This window comes from Notothenia coriiceps, unplaced genomic scaffold (genome assembly GCF_000735185.1).
Source record: "Notothenia coriiceps isolate Sejong01 unplaced genomic scaffold, NC01 NC01_scaffold00009013, whole genome shotgun sequence".
Classification (NCBI taxonomy): domain Eukaryota; kingdom Metazoa; phylum Chordata; class Actinopteri; order Perciformes; family Nototheniidae; genus Notothenia; species Notothenia coriiceps.
In genome coordinates, this window is record NW_011341714.1 from 169,847 (window position 1) to 182,028 (window position 12,182).

Below are 12,182 nucleotides of genomic sequence, written 5' to 3' on the forward strand. Positions count from 1 at the left end.
TCTCTCTCTCTCTCTCTCTCTCTCTCACACACACACACACACACAGACACATATTATTTAACATTAACCACGCTCTTCAGGGTGAACAGGAAGTGCTCTCTGTTTTCAGTAGCAGAACTAATTTTGGAGTACATGCAAGAAGAATAGGGTGGCATGAAACAGCGAAAAGAAACCATGGCTTCAAAGAAAAGAAAGGCTCTTCATGTTGTAGAAAATCCAAGGAGACATGAAACCACAGGGCTAACACTCATTGACCTTTGGACAGTGCAAAAACACCACAGAGAGGATCAATCATCATCAAGGGGCGAAGGATAGTTGACATTTTGGAAAATGCACTAATTAGCTTTTTTTGAAGAGGGTTAGATCAGTGGTTCTCAAATGGGGGTACGCGGACCCCTAGGGGTACGTTGAAGTACTGTAGGGGGTATGTGAGATTTATTTTATTAGTGAAAAAAACAACATAATTAATGCATTTAAACAAACTACTAATAGTAGATGAACTACTTTATTCAAAGGTTTACAGTAATTCTGGATAATAAAATGGGGAAAATAAACGGGATGCTCTCTTTTCCTCTCCCTCTCCTGACAACCCGTCAGTCTCGTGCAGCTCGCTGAACCAGTAATAAGTTACCCGACAGTAAAGAATAAATATATGTATAACTAGTTTAGCTAGTTCCAGAGTAGATAAGCTTGCTAAGTGTGTTAGCTCTAACTCTTAGTGATATGATCTCTGATCTCTCTCTCTCGCATCCGGTTATACTTCCCTCGCGTTTATGTTCAAATCTATTAGATCTAGCTAGATCTAGTTAATTATACGACTGCCTGCTTATCATAGGACCTAAACAATAAGCGTTGCTTGGCAACAGTGTGTGGCCGCAAAGTATAGCGCAGCATTATGCATATGTTTATATGAGGGGTCAAAATCCCATGCTCATAAAATGCTCAGCATTTTATGAGCATGGGATTTTGACCCCTCATATAAACATATGCATAATGCTGCGCTATACTTTGCGGCCACACACTGTTGCCAAGCAACGCTTATTNTCACACCCCACGCTGTATCTCTTATTCACCCCACGCTGCATCTCTTATTCATACATTCATCAACTTTTTCTTTCCTCTTTTCCATTATGTTGTCTTTTGCTCGTTGTCCTATGCTTGCTCCCCCCCTGTGTTGTCCTTTGCCTGTTCATGTAATGTTCATGTTCAATTTTCTTGTCCAATATGTTGTCTTCTGCCTGTTCACCCCCTTTCTGTACTTTTAATTTTTTTTGTAAGCGACTTTGGGTTATTGAAAAGCGCTATATAAATAAAAGTTATTATTATTATTATTATTATTATCACAGATTTTTTCAGATTTGTGAACAATATTTGAGAGAAATGGTTATTTTGTGTACTACATACTGTTGGTGCGTATCTGAGCTTTAAATAGAAACACTTATCATGGATGTGGTATTGCCAGTCACTTACTGACTGTATGTGACAAACTAGAAAATGCTTTTAAATGACTCTTCAGTGAGATATCGAGAAAAATACAATCCAATATACAGCCTGTAATCCTCCGCTGCATTGAGCCCACTTAAGTGTTTCTTCTTCTGTGGTGCATGCAGGCCTTTGTAGTCCAGTGTAACAATTCATTTTCTGTTCGTTTTGTGGCAGGAAGTAGAGTCAGATGTCGTAATTTTTTTTTTCGCCCGTGAATTGCCTTTTTGTTTCAAGGTGCCACCACCACCAACCCCCCGATATGAGTCTACTGACCTCTAACTAGGGAAGTTTTATGCAGCTGACCTTTGACACCTACGTCTCTGTATTTATGTCTGAAAAAACAGTGAAATTATGACACTTAACACTGTCGCCTACATGTGTCTGGAGCTGCTCTGTGAAGACTGGGGGCCATTGAGACCACAGGTCAATCCATGACACCCTTCTCTCTGGTTTAATAGTGACGCACTGAGACACATTCACACTGACATGCCATGAAAATCCTAATAAATGCCATATTCCAATGGATTTGAAAGCCTGTTATTAAAGTAGTTTCAGACTGCAGTGAATTCCTCTCTTATTTCTTTTAAGAGCATTTAATTATAGTAATGCAGCCGAGAGAAAGAGGGTATTTTACATTAATTACAAGATTATTACTAAATATTGTGAGGTAATTTGGTTAAAGCTGGACATAATCTTTACAAAAACACATCTAGAGATGAAACTCGAACTGCCAACGCATGGATGATTGGCTAAAACATTCAAGGCTGGCCACTGAACGGATCTATGAACAGGTCTAGTGGGCCCCCCAGAGGACAAACACTAAAAAGTCATTGCCCCCCTGAATAATGGCACTGTACCATCCAACTTTACAGGTAATATATGCCATTGCCTCTGGTGGCAAAGCCCCGGTGTTTGAATTTGTTTGTTTGTTTTTCTATAGGTCTTTTGTATGGAATAGGTCTTGCAGATAGAAAATAATCTCTTTGCAATTATCCAAACACACTCCATATGTCACGCTGTAAAAACAGATGGTCACAAGGTATAATCAGTCAATCCATAAATGAGGAAAAAAGTTAATGGTATAAACACAAACAAAATCAGGAGCAAGAGGGAAAAACCCAGTACGGTTACACAATAGGTCTTTATATTAAACTTAAGCTAATTCAGGTGTCACCTCCACAGCCTATATCAGCTCTGTCTTTGACACGTGTTAGTACTGAGCCATCTGTGAGTAACAATCATCTGTTTGGGGTTAGTTTTGAACACGAGTAGCCAAAAGTCAGCTTCTTTGATCATCTTCCTGATGTGTGGTCACAGTGGTTTCACTCTTTCTGGCCCAATCAAAGGGCCCTTGAACGCAGCGAGGTCCAACTCCACCAAACAAGAACCTGCCCGCCTGCAGAGGGACCAATCAATGAGCAATCAGATTCCCTCTTATCTATTTGGCTTGGCTGGATGTGGATGTTAATCAGTCCCGTATCTCAGTAATGGTGTTCTTGTTAATTGCCTCCCTTCGTTCTGGCTGTATCCCCTTTCGCTTATGATCGCTATCTGCAAATGAGGTCAGAAAGGCATATGGATCTTGTTACTGAATCCTAACAGGGGACGGTTTGGAAACACTTCTGGCCGCGTGGCCTGGCGTTTAAACAGTCCTTAGATTAAGGAACTTGTCGTCGCTCCCATGTGTTGATGTCACTGCTGTGTTCGTTATGATCCGTGTTTAAGCTTCAGCTCTCCAGTGGTCTCTGGGATACAGCGCGAAATATTGCTGTATTTTAAAAACAGTGTGAAGTGTAGATTTTCCATAATGATGGGGGGGGGTTTATTCCCTGTTCTTATCCCAAGTCGTTCCCCATGAGAATGGTGTGGTTGGCATATTCATTGAGCTTTGGTGTCTGGTATCACTCTCGTTAAACCTGGTAACGGTGTGATATCTGGACAGCTCCAGGGCAAGTCAGCCGCCAGTCTGAGTGACATGCAAATACAGAAGAAAATAATAATACAGATCAAGATTTGGTTAATCAGAGTCTTTGCCATGCCTGGCTCAGACTTGCATAGCCTGGAAAGAGGCTTTCAGTCAAAATCGAATTAAGGGGTTCAAACCTGCTGCTGTCACAGCATGACAAACATTTGAAAAATTATTTTTGAAAAATCAACTATGATGCAAATATGTGCCTTTGGATATGGAGATCAATGTGGAGCAAAGGTCACCCAGGCCATTGGCTTGGTCGCCTCCAACCCTTAAAACACTCTTTCATGGAGAGAGGGTTAACTGTCCTTTCTTTCAGGCTTCTCCTCGTGCATAAATAAACCTGTGCCACCCTCCGCTCCCCAGCAACCCTTGGGCTTGCTCAAGGGAGCAGAAGGTCTAAGAGCATTCCTCTATGAAGACTTTCCCTTTTCTAACTTTGCTTTGATTTTACGCTCGTTATCCCCCCCGCAGCTTGCCGGTCTGGGACAAGAGACTCCATACCTGATGAAACAATGGGGGAGCTGTGCTGCATGGTGAGGCTAAGCCGAGCTCGGGGTGCCAGGAGGGGTGTGCATTGTCTGCCTACGTCACACTGCAACAAGAGTAAAAAAAATGGGGGAGACCATTATCCCCGGTTTTCTCCTGACTAAATTAATTAGCAGCTCCTGAAAGAAGAGATTCTCCAAAGTGGGACGTCTTAGCCAGTCAGTTCTGCTCATAAGCCTTTGTTATTCACGGATGCCCAGCTGTTGTGCTGCTGCCGTCAAAGCGGAGGACCTTCTCTCTGATCTCCAACCTCCTCGCCCCTAATGATGCCCTCCAGGCAGCGGGGCTAAAGGGCAGGTGGCAGGGTGAAGAGGTCTCTCTGGATGGGACCAACTCTTCACTCTGAAGACTTCACTCGTCTTTTTGAAGCACGGCAGAAGCAAGACATCCACAAAGATTTATTGTGGATTGATCGGTGAAGGCTTTTCAGGATAACCCATCAACTAACTAAATATGTTATATATAACCTTTATGTTAAATTAAACACTGGTACAGACTGCAGGTGTTAAGAGGGAAGCATAGATTATGATAAAAGTTGGAGTCTGAGAAAACAAGCTTAAACGGCAGTTAATTACAAAAAAGATCTATTAATGTGGGGGAAAAAGATACTCAAGTGTTAAAAATTGTGAATATCCTACTGCAATCAAACTATAAATGCAAACAACATAAAATATGTAAAGAACTGCATAAGAATATGAAATATCTGTGTTACTCCATGCCTTTATTCACATTAACTGAATATATAAACAGAACATACATTCATTTATTCATTCTTTCTTCAATGAAAAAAAGTTCAGAAAAATACAAACCTACTGCTGGGAAATAATGAAACTACATACGAATGGAATCTAAATAGAGTAAAAATAAAACTTAAGTAAAAAAAGATATAATAGTTAAGCTTCCTATTTCAGCCAGAGGTGATGCAATACTGACCCCTAGTGGAGCTTTAAGGAAACATAACATTTACAAAATATGAAAACAAACAAAGATGTCCAGAACACCCAGCGTGCGGTGGGGATAGAGTTCTGCTGACACATCATATCATTAAAATAATAATACGTTAGCATCTATTGGACACTTTTTGCTCACAGTTCAGATCCTTTTTGGCCCTAAAATCTCCCAGCCTTTTTCACTGTGAGCAGCCGGAGCCCTCCCTGCTCTCTGAATGGACTCACAGGGCTGATCCTGGGCAAGCTGGTGCCAGTTTTCATGGAGCGATCTGGATTAGGCAGCGATCTCATGAGGGTGCACTCTTTGAATCCACCTACTCGCTTAAATGTGTCAGCACTGTGAGGCTGTGTTTTTTTAGGAAATAAATAGGTAGGGCGTCTCCTCGGGGTGTCGGGGGCGGTGGAGATGGCTCTGCCTTGGGTCTTGTTCGTCATATTTTGACTGACATCCCTCTTTAAAGTTGGAACGCAGGTTTTAGCCCTCCTGAGAGGAACATCCTGAGTATGAAGGCTGTCCCAGAGCTGAGAGTCCTGAGACGTGTCGGGGCCCCAAGAGTCTCGCAGCCGGGCGTTGCACTCCATGTTGATGCCGACTTCATCCCTGCACTGCGCCTTATGGATGGCATTGACCTTTAGGAGGATGGAGTCTCGGCTCAGAGGATGATGAAGCCCCCTCCTCTTGATCCGGTCACTTGTTGCCTTCTCACTCAGCATCACGGACGGGGCAGTCACACAGCGTTCTCTGGCTTTAGAGGAAAAGTTTTTGTATAAGATGTATCAATTCTCACAAGAACATGACATCTGTATACAAAATGGCACCGCGGATGTAAAAAAAAAAGCTTTCTATGCCGTACTGAGTCTATTTGACACGATTTTCTAATTTTTGGAGTAATCATACCGGTTTGTATTTTATAATTTTGTGTTGTTTTCTGGCATCACTTTAAAATTGGACTGATTTCGACAAAACCCTGTTATACAGGACATCTCATACAAACAAAATATCAAGCATTTTAACTCTTTTTGAGTTTCCCTCTTTATTATATTCTCACTTAGATTTTTTTACTTTAATCTTTTATCAGAAATGTACTACTTTTTTCTCTCAGTAGGCTATTACGACCTCGCCTAGCTTTTCATGCTTTTTGTATTTATTTTGCCTACGATGCCCCTTATACACAGCCAGCCTTGAGTGTGCTTACCTTGTGCTTTAGTGGTGGAAGGCAGAAAGCGGGTGTGGTAAAGCAGCTCCGCTCCCTCTGACTTCTTCCTGTTCTTCTGTGCTGTGTGATCTGACCCGGCAGCGTCTATCGTTATTCCAACCCAGTTTAGACGCGACCCGGCAGAGGTGACGCGAAGTTTTCTCAGTGAGACTGCTGTGTTTTCAGAAACCAAACCGTTCTGAGTCCCAGCATCGCCCAGGCCTCCCTCAGCTGACTCGCTGTATTCCCAAAAGACTTTGGCAAACTGGTAGAGCTTCACACCTGACGTCGCATTCACTATTATTCTGAAGCAGGGTGCAGAAAGAAATGATGAGACAAATGTAACTGAACACCAGAGAAACACACTTGTAAAAATAAACATCTGACTCACCGGTTGTCATGGAAGTGCAGCGACAGTATTCGGACTGTTTCAGCCTCTGCCGTGATCTCTCTCAGACAATCTCCGGTGAGGAAATTAAATATACGAATCTTCCCATCCACACAGCCAGTGATAACACGCAGGTAAACAAGAGTCATAGATTTGACCTCCCTGCAGATAAATCAACAGTTAGGTTTATTAGAATATAACTGTCTTTGATAGTAGGACAATGAATTAGAATTTGCAGGAGGTGCAGTATTTGTTAAGGCAAAACCTTTGTCAAATGCATTTCTGAATTAAGATTTGAGAATTCCCGGCCTCTAAAACATACTCATCAGAGAAACAAATCTTTGGTTTAGGATCCTAGCAAAATCTCACACCATGATCGTTTTAATATATTTATCAATACCAATTTCAAATATAATGCAATAATGACCATTCCCCTTTTTATATTGTGAATCATCCAGCAATAGGGCTACAAGTCAAAATAATTGCAATTACTTTTACCAAATAATTCAGACCTGAGGATACTCAAATTAAAACAGCAATCAAAAAGGCAAAATATACCAAAGAGAGTGTATTCCTATATAATTTAAAAATGTTAAAACAACTTCCTGGGTGGGTCTCTTGCTTACTTTGGGTGGGGGAAGGTCATCAGACACTCTTTAACGCCACAGTTTAGACTCCAGGCCATGACCTGCCCACTGGTGTCTCCAGATACAAAATGCCATTCGTCGAAGAACAGGCACCTCACTGAGCTCCTGTGGGCATCAATCACCTAAATAAAAAAAGAACAAAAGGCAAATATGTATTACCAATTGTTGCTGAAATACAGTTTGACAGAGGTTAAATATTTGTCTCCACTTATAAGTCTCACCCTGAGCAGCAATGCGTTCTCCATGTCCCATATTTTGACAAAGCCCCGATCACAGCTGCTGAACACCGTCCTCATGTTGATCCTCACACACTGAACAGGGCTTGTGTGCTTGAAATGAAAATCCTCAAAAATCTTCCCTGTGTGTAGACTCCACACTGGCAGTGTGGGAGTTCAGTTTAGCTCACTTACACATATCAATGACATTTAATTTATACAGCCTAATATCACACATTTGTCTAATGGGGGCTTTAGAATGTGTACTCACAGCGGACAAGGAAAAACTCCCAAAGAAAAGCCCTCGTCTATTTGGGAAAATATGTAAGAGAAACCATGGGGAGCAGCAGGGGAGTGATTAAAAAGTGAAAATCTGAGTTTTAAAATATTATAACATACAGTATGTTCTTGTAATTATAAAAATATGTCTGTGAATCCTACTAATAACTATACAAAAACATTTTGGAAAAAAAACGAATACAGCTAAGAATAATGGACTTTTAAACAGTAGGGTTTGTTTCTGCATGCGTACATTATCCAGATAACTTAAAATGAGGTATTGGATAGAAGATGTGATGGAATAACCATATGGCAAGCTTTTCCTTTTAAGCTATGATTTATTGAAGATGAATCCTATATGACCGATGATATGCGTCCTTTAAAGGCTGCTTACCTTTAACTAAACAGTCTTTACCTCCTGAGACAAGGCGATCAGCATGGACACCCAGGCAGTTAACAGTGCCAGTGTGACCGTACAGCATCATCACACACCTGTCTGTCTTCAAACACCAACACCTACAAATAACCACATCTCTGTCACTCACAGGGCAGATTGTAGTATCATCCAGCTTCCTCCTCCTCCTCCTCCTCCTCACCTGATGCTGGCGTCGCAGCTGGCAGTGATCAGCAGCTCTCTTTCCTCACACAGCAGCACCGTCCGGACGCTGCCCACATGGCCCTTCATCACCGACACCATCTTTGTTTCTGACCCCACATGAAGCAGATGCACCAAGCGGTCCTTGGAGCCCGTCGCCATAAACAATCCTCCTCTGTAGTCCACCACCCGATGAGGGTCCTCTCTGAACCCAAGCACAACCAAGTCATGTTTCATTCCAATGAGAATGTTTTAGTCAAAATAACTTAACACACTTACTTGTCCAGCAGCACCTTGGTGAAATATGCACCACAGTAAACATTTCGCTCCTCCATTGGCACCATCTTGGCTTTGATTTTGGCATAAGCAGCTTCAAATGGCTTGACCTGTTAAATGAATAAAACGTTTATCCTCATATTCACAATCAATTTCTGGTACCAACAAATTAGATGTGTGTTAAAAATGTATTTACCTTTTGGACACTGGCATGAATAACCACTTTCTCATCCGTTTTGATTGGTACAGGAACTTCAACGATGTTGGCGTAAGTGGAACTGGCTTTATTCATACCTTTACTCTTCTAGAACAACAAAGAGAAAACATAACCCTCATTGTGAGTTTAAATAAAAAATGTACATGATACACTTTTAAAAGTTTTGCTTCCATCTTTATCAGCGAAAACTTTTGAAAAACAAATCCTGTATGCACAATTAAATATTTAAACGTAAACATACACATGCTCCACCTTCATCATTGCCTCAATTTGATCCTGGAAACGTCTTCTGAACTTGATTTCCTCGATGGTTTCCTTTGTGAGGTGCTGCCAGGATGGGCAAACCTTCAGGCAGCGTCTCAGAGAGATCTCATCCAACAGACCTGGTGAAAGAAAAATGTGTACAGTAAAATGTCTGCATGTATGTTTAATATTGAAGTAAAGTATTAAAAATATCAAATGTTAAGTTAATTTTCATTACTTTGTATGTCATATTGTTCCTTTGTTTCCCCTGCAGACAGAGGCCACAGGGAGCAGACAGCCAAGTGGTTGCTTGGCAGGGATTTGTTGTTTTTGTATACAAGGGCTACCCACTTGAGTAAGGTGCATTTAACAAGAGCATTCTTTAGCAACTTAGTTGCATCCCCATAGTACTTTGAGACTCACTTTGCTGATATCTACGAGCTCGAATACTCTAATATATGACACTGAAATCATTATCTTCCTTACCAGCTTTCTACCAGCTTTAAGGACTAGGTTATAGTGTCATATCCTTTCACCTTCAACATTTGGAAGATTGCTTTTGTTAGTACATATCTTTTTATTCTGATTTGTTTTCTGGTTTTATGTTGTTATCTTAATTTCATTTTTATTTTACTACTCTTGATGCCTGCTCTTGTGTTTTGTGCTATTTTGTTGTTTAGTTTTGTCTCTGATGAATAATGTCATTTTGTCAAGTAAAAATTCCTCTTCACTACTGTTTCACTGTAGTATCCTGAAGCGTTTAGAAATGCACTAAATCAACCAGATGTTACAACATGTATAATATTATATTGTATAAAAACAACATACCAGAAAAGATTTAAACTAATTGAAATATGAAGCTGTTAGCAGCAGGTCAACACTGCATAAGTTGATGGTAACCAAAGTAGTGCATTTCCTTTCCTTTGTGTTACTCATGTGTTGACTTGCCTAATATCCTCTTGGACAGGTCAACAGGTAGGCCCCTGATGAAATCTCGATAGCGGCTGACTCCAGACGCAGACTTTGCTGATCCGGGCACCACCATGAGAGCGGGGTCCTCCGAGTCTACATCACTTTCAGAATCATGCTGACCTCTACTACAATTCCTCACTGAGAAGGAGCACAAGATTATCAAATGGTAAGAAGTATTTCATTCAAATAAACACAAAGTATTTTGGAGCAATTATATTAGGCCAATATGATTATACATGAATGTATTAATAGCCTAATGAAACAACGAAATTGCTTAATGACACTTCATTGTTTGATTTATGTAAAATTACTTTTAACAACTTTCCTATCAACATTGAGTTTAATAATTCAAAGTACTGTCCAGACCAAATGTACATTACTTTTACATTTCATTTGTTTTTAACTATTTTTAGAGCATGCTTTACTTGCGTGATTTTCCTTTTCTTTTTTTTTTACATATTAAAGACACTTTGGAGGGAGGCCTGCGATACAATATTTCCAATGCAAAAGACTTCTTTACTGTAATTTTTTGTGCATATAACAATACAAAACTAAACAAAAAAAAACTCTGGAACTGTGAACTTTGCACATGTATGGATTGCACTGGCCTTTAGACATGGGACATTGCTGCTCAGGAGTTGCAATAATAAGTCAATAAAACATGTGTCTTTTTTTACCATCAAGCCGCAGAAACCCTCGTTGTTGTCTGACCAGAAGCACGCTGGTTAAATTAGACAACATGCGCAATAATTCCGAGTCACAGAGTGAGAAAAGCCGGCAAAGGTAGCGGGATTTGATCCAGTCCGGGCTGCTGGTGAACCAGTCCCAGATCTCATGCAGGTTCACCCCAAGAGGTCTCCCCTCCAGCGCCCGGCCCGCCCCGCGGCAGGGGAAGTCGTCGGGGGAGGTCGGGCTCCTGGACCGGGCGTAGGTGAGTAAAGTCCACGATGTGACACCCAGCACACTCTGGATGCTTTCCAACACTTGGACGTTTCTGCATCGTAACAGCAGCTCCACCACGAACCTCTTCTTGAATTCATCCGACGCCGTCCACAAACACCGGTTGGATGCAGGGGGCATGGGGGCAAAAGCGCAAGATGGACACATCCCGCACATGGAGAGACATGCCTCCGCCTTTTCGCTGTCCCGATCGCATGCGGTGACACTTATACCACATTTAGCGGACTTCATTTCGACGCTATAATAGTTTGTGGTGCTCTCCGTTGGCTACATATAGTTGCCACGCAACAGTTGTTTTTTTTCCATCTATAAACATCATTCAAGAGGTTGCCCCGGCAACAAGTTCCACGCGCCAGCAGGGAATGGATGCTCAAAATGCAATAAGTAGCCTACACATAAATAGGCAAAGTAAAAACTGTGAATAATAGTGATTATAAGAGGTTTATAAAACTCCTAATACTATAGTAAAACATAAACTATACAAGAGATATTAAAGACAAAGTGGCGAGTTAAAGAGTGACAATGGTGTTATTAATAGCAGCAGTCACAAGGTGAAGACAATAAACAGCGTACTACACCAGACTAGTAATATATAGAAACTGACACTAAGTGTTTGGCTATGTTCATATAGTAATATAACTAAATAATACAGTAAGTCATTATAAAGCATATTTTAATAAAACTATTATTTAATATCATAATATGGCACTGTATGTACTGTATGGGATCCGATAGAGTGTAAGGTGCAATGTCATAATAGCATGTAGTATAACATAATATGATATAGGCCCTAGTGTAGCAATGTAACATAGCCTATAATATTAAATGCATCAATTCCAATTATATGTCTACGATTTCCACCATATTCAATGTACATAGCCTACTGCTATATTTTTAAATATTTGTAATGTTACTATTACGTGATATCTGAGATGGTTTGCAGCAGTAGATATGACCAAGTTCTTTATAATATTAATAATAATACATTAGATTTATATAGCGCTTTTCCTGGTGCTCAAAGCGCTTAATGTGACCCTGTGATTATGATAGCGCCTAAGAAAATTTTGTTTCTGTAACCCTGCCTTTATCAATCATTACATATTTATGTAGCCATACCTACAAACTATGTCAATGGTAAGGAATTGTTTTCTTAGCAAGAAAAGACGTGCGCCGCCCGGGAATCGAACCCGGGTCGCAAGAATGGGAATCTTGCATGATACCACTACACTAGCGGCGCAGAT

General features: G+C 40.8%; 1 protein-coding gene and 1 non-coding gene across 2 annotated transcripts; both read right to left on the reverse strand.

The window, feature by feature from the left end:
* Positions 1–4,787: 4,787 nt before the first annotated feature.
* On the reverse strand, positions 4,788–11,172 carry fbxw10 (F-box and WD repeat domain containing 10). The gene is made up of 12 exons (XM_010770680.1): positions 10,659–11,172; positions 9,958–10,119; positions 9,019–9,149; positions 8,746–8,853; positions 8,553–8,659; positions 8,275–8,478; positions 8,073–8,194; positions 7,406–7,560; positions 7,164–7,306; positions 6,541–6,699; positions 6,150–6,454; positions 4,788–5,699 (listed from the first exon to the last, which is right to left on the reverse strand). Exons 1-12 carry the CDS (start codon positions 11,170–11,172, stop codon positions 5,113–5,115), a joined length of 2,697 nt encoding a protein of 898 aa, XP_010768982.1. The 3' UTR covers positions 4,788–5,112.
* Positions 11,173–12,107: 935 nt separating this feature from the next.
* On the reverse strand, positions 12,108–12,178 carry trnag-ccc (transfer RNA glycine (anticodon CCC)). The gene has a single exon. It is a non-coding gene; the product is annotated as a tRNA-Gly (tRNA).
* Between the last annotated feature and the right edge of the window lie 4 nt (positions 12,179–12,182).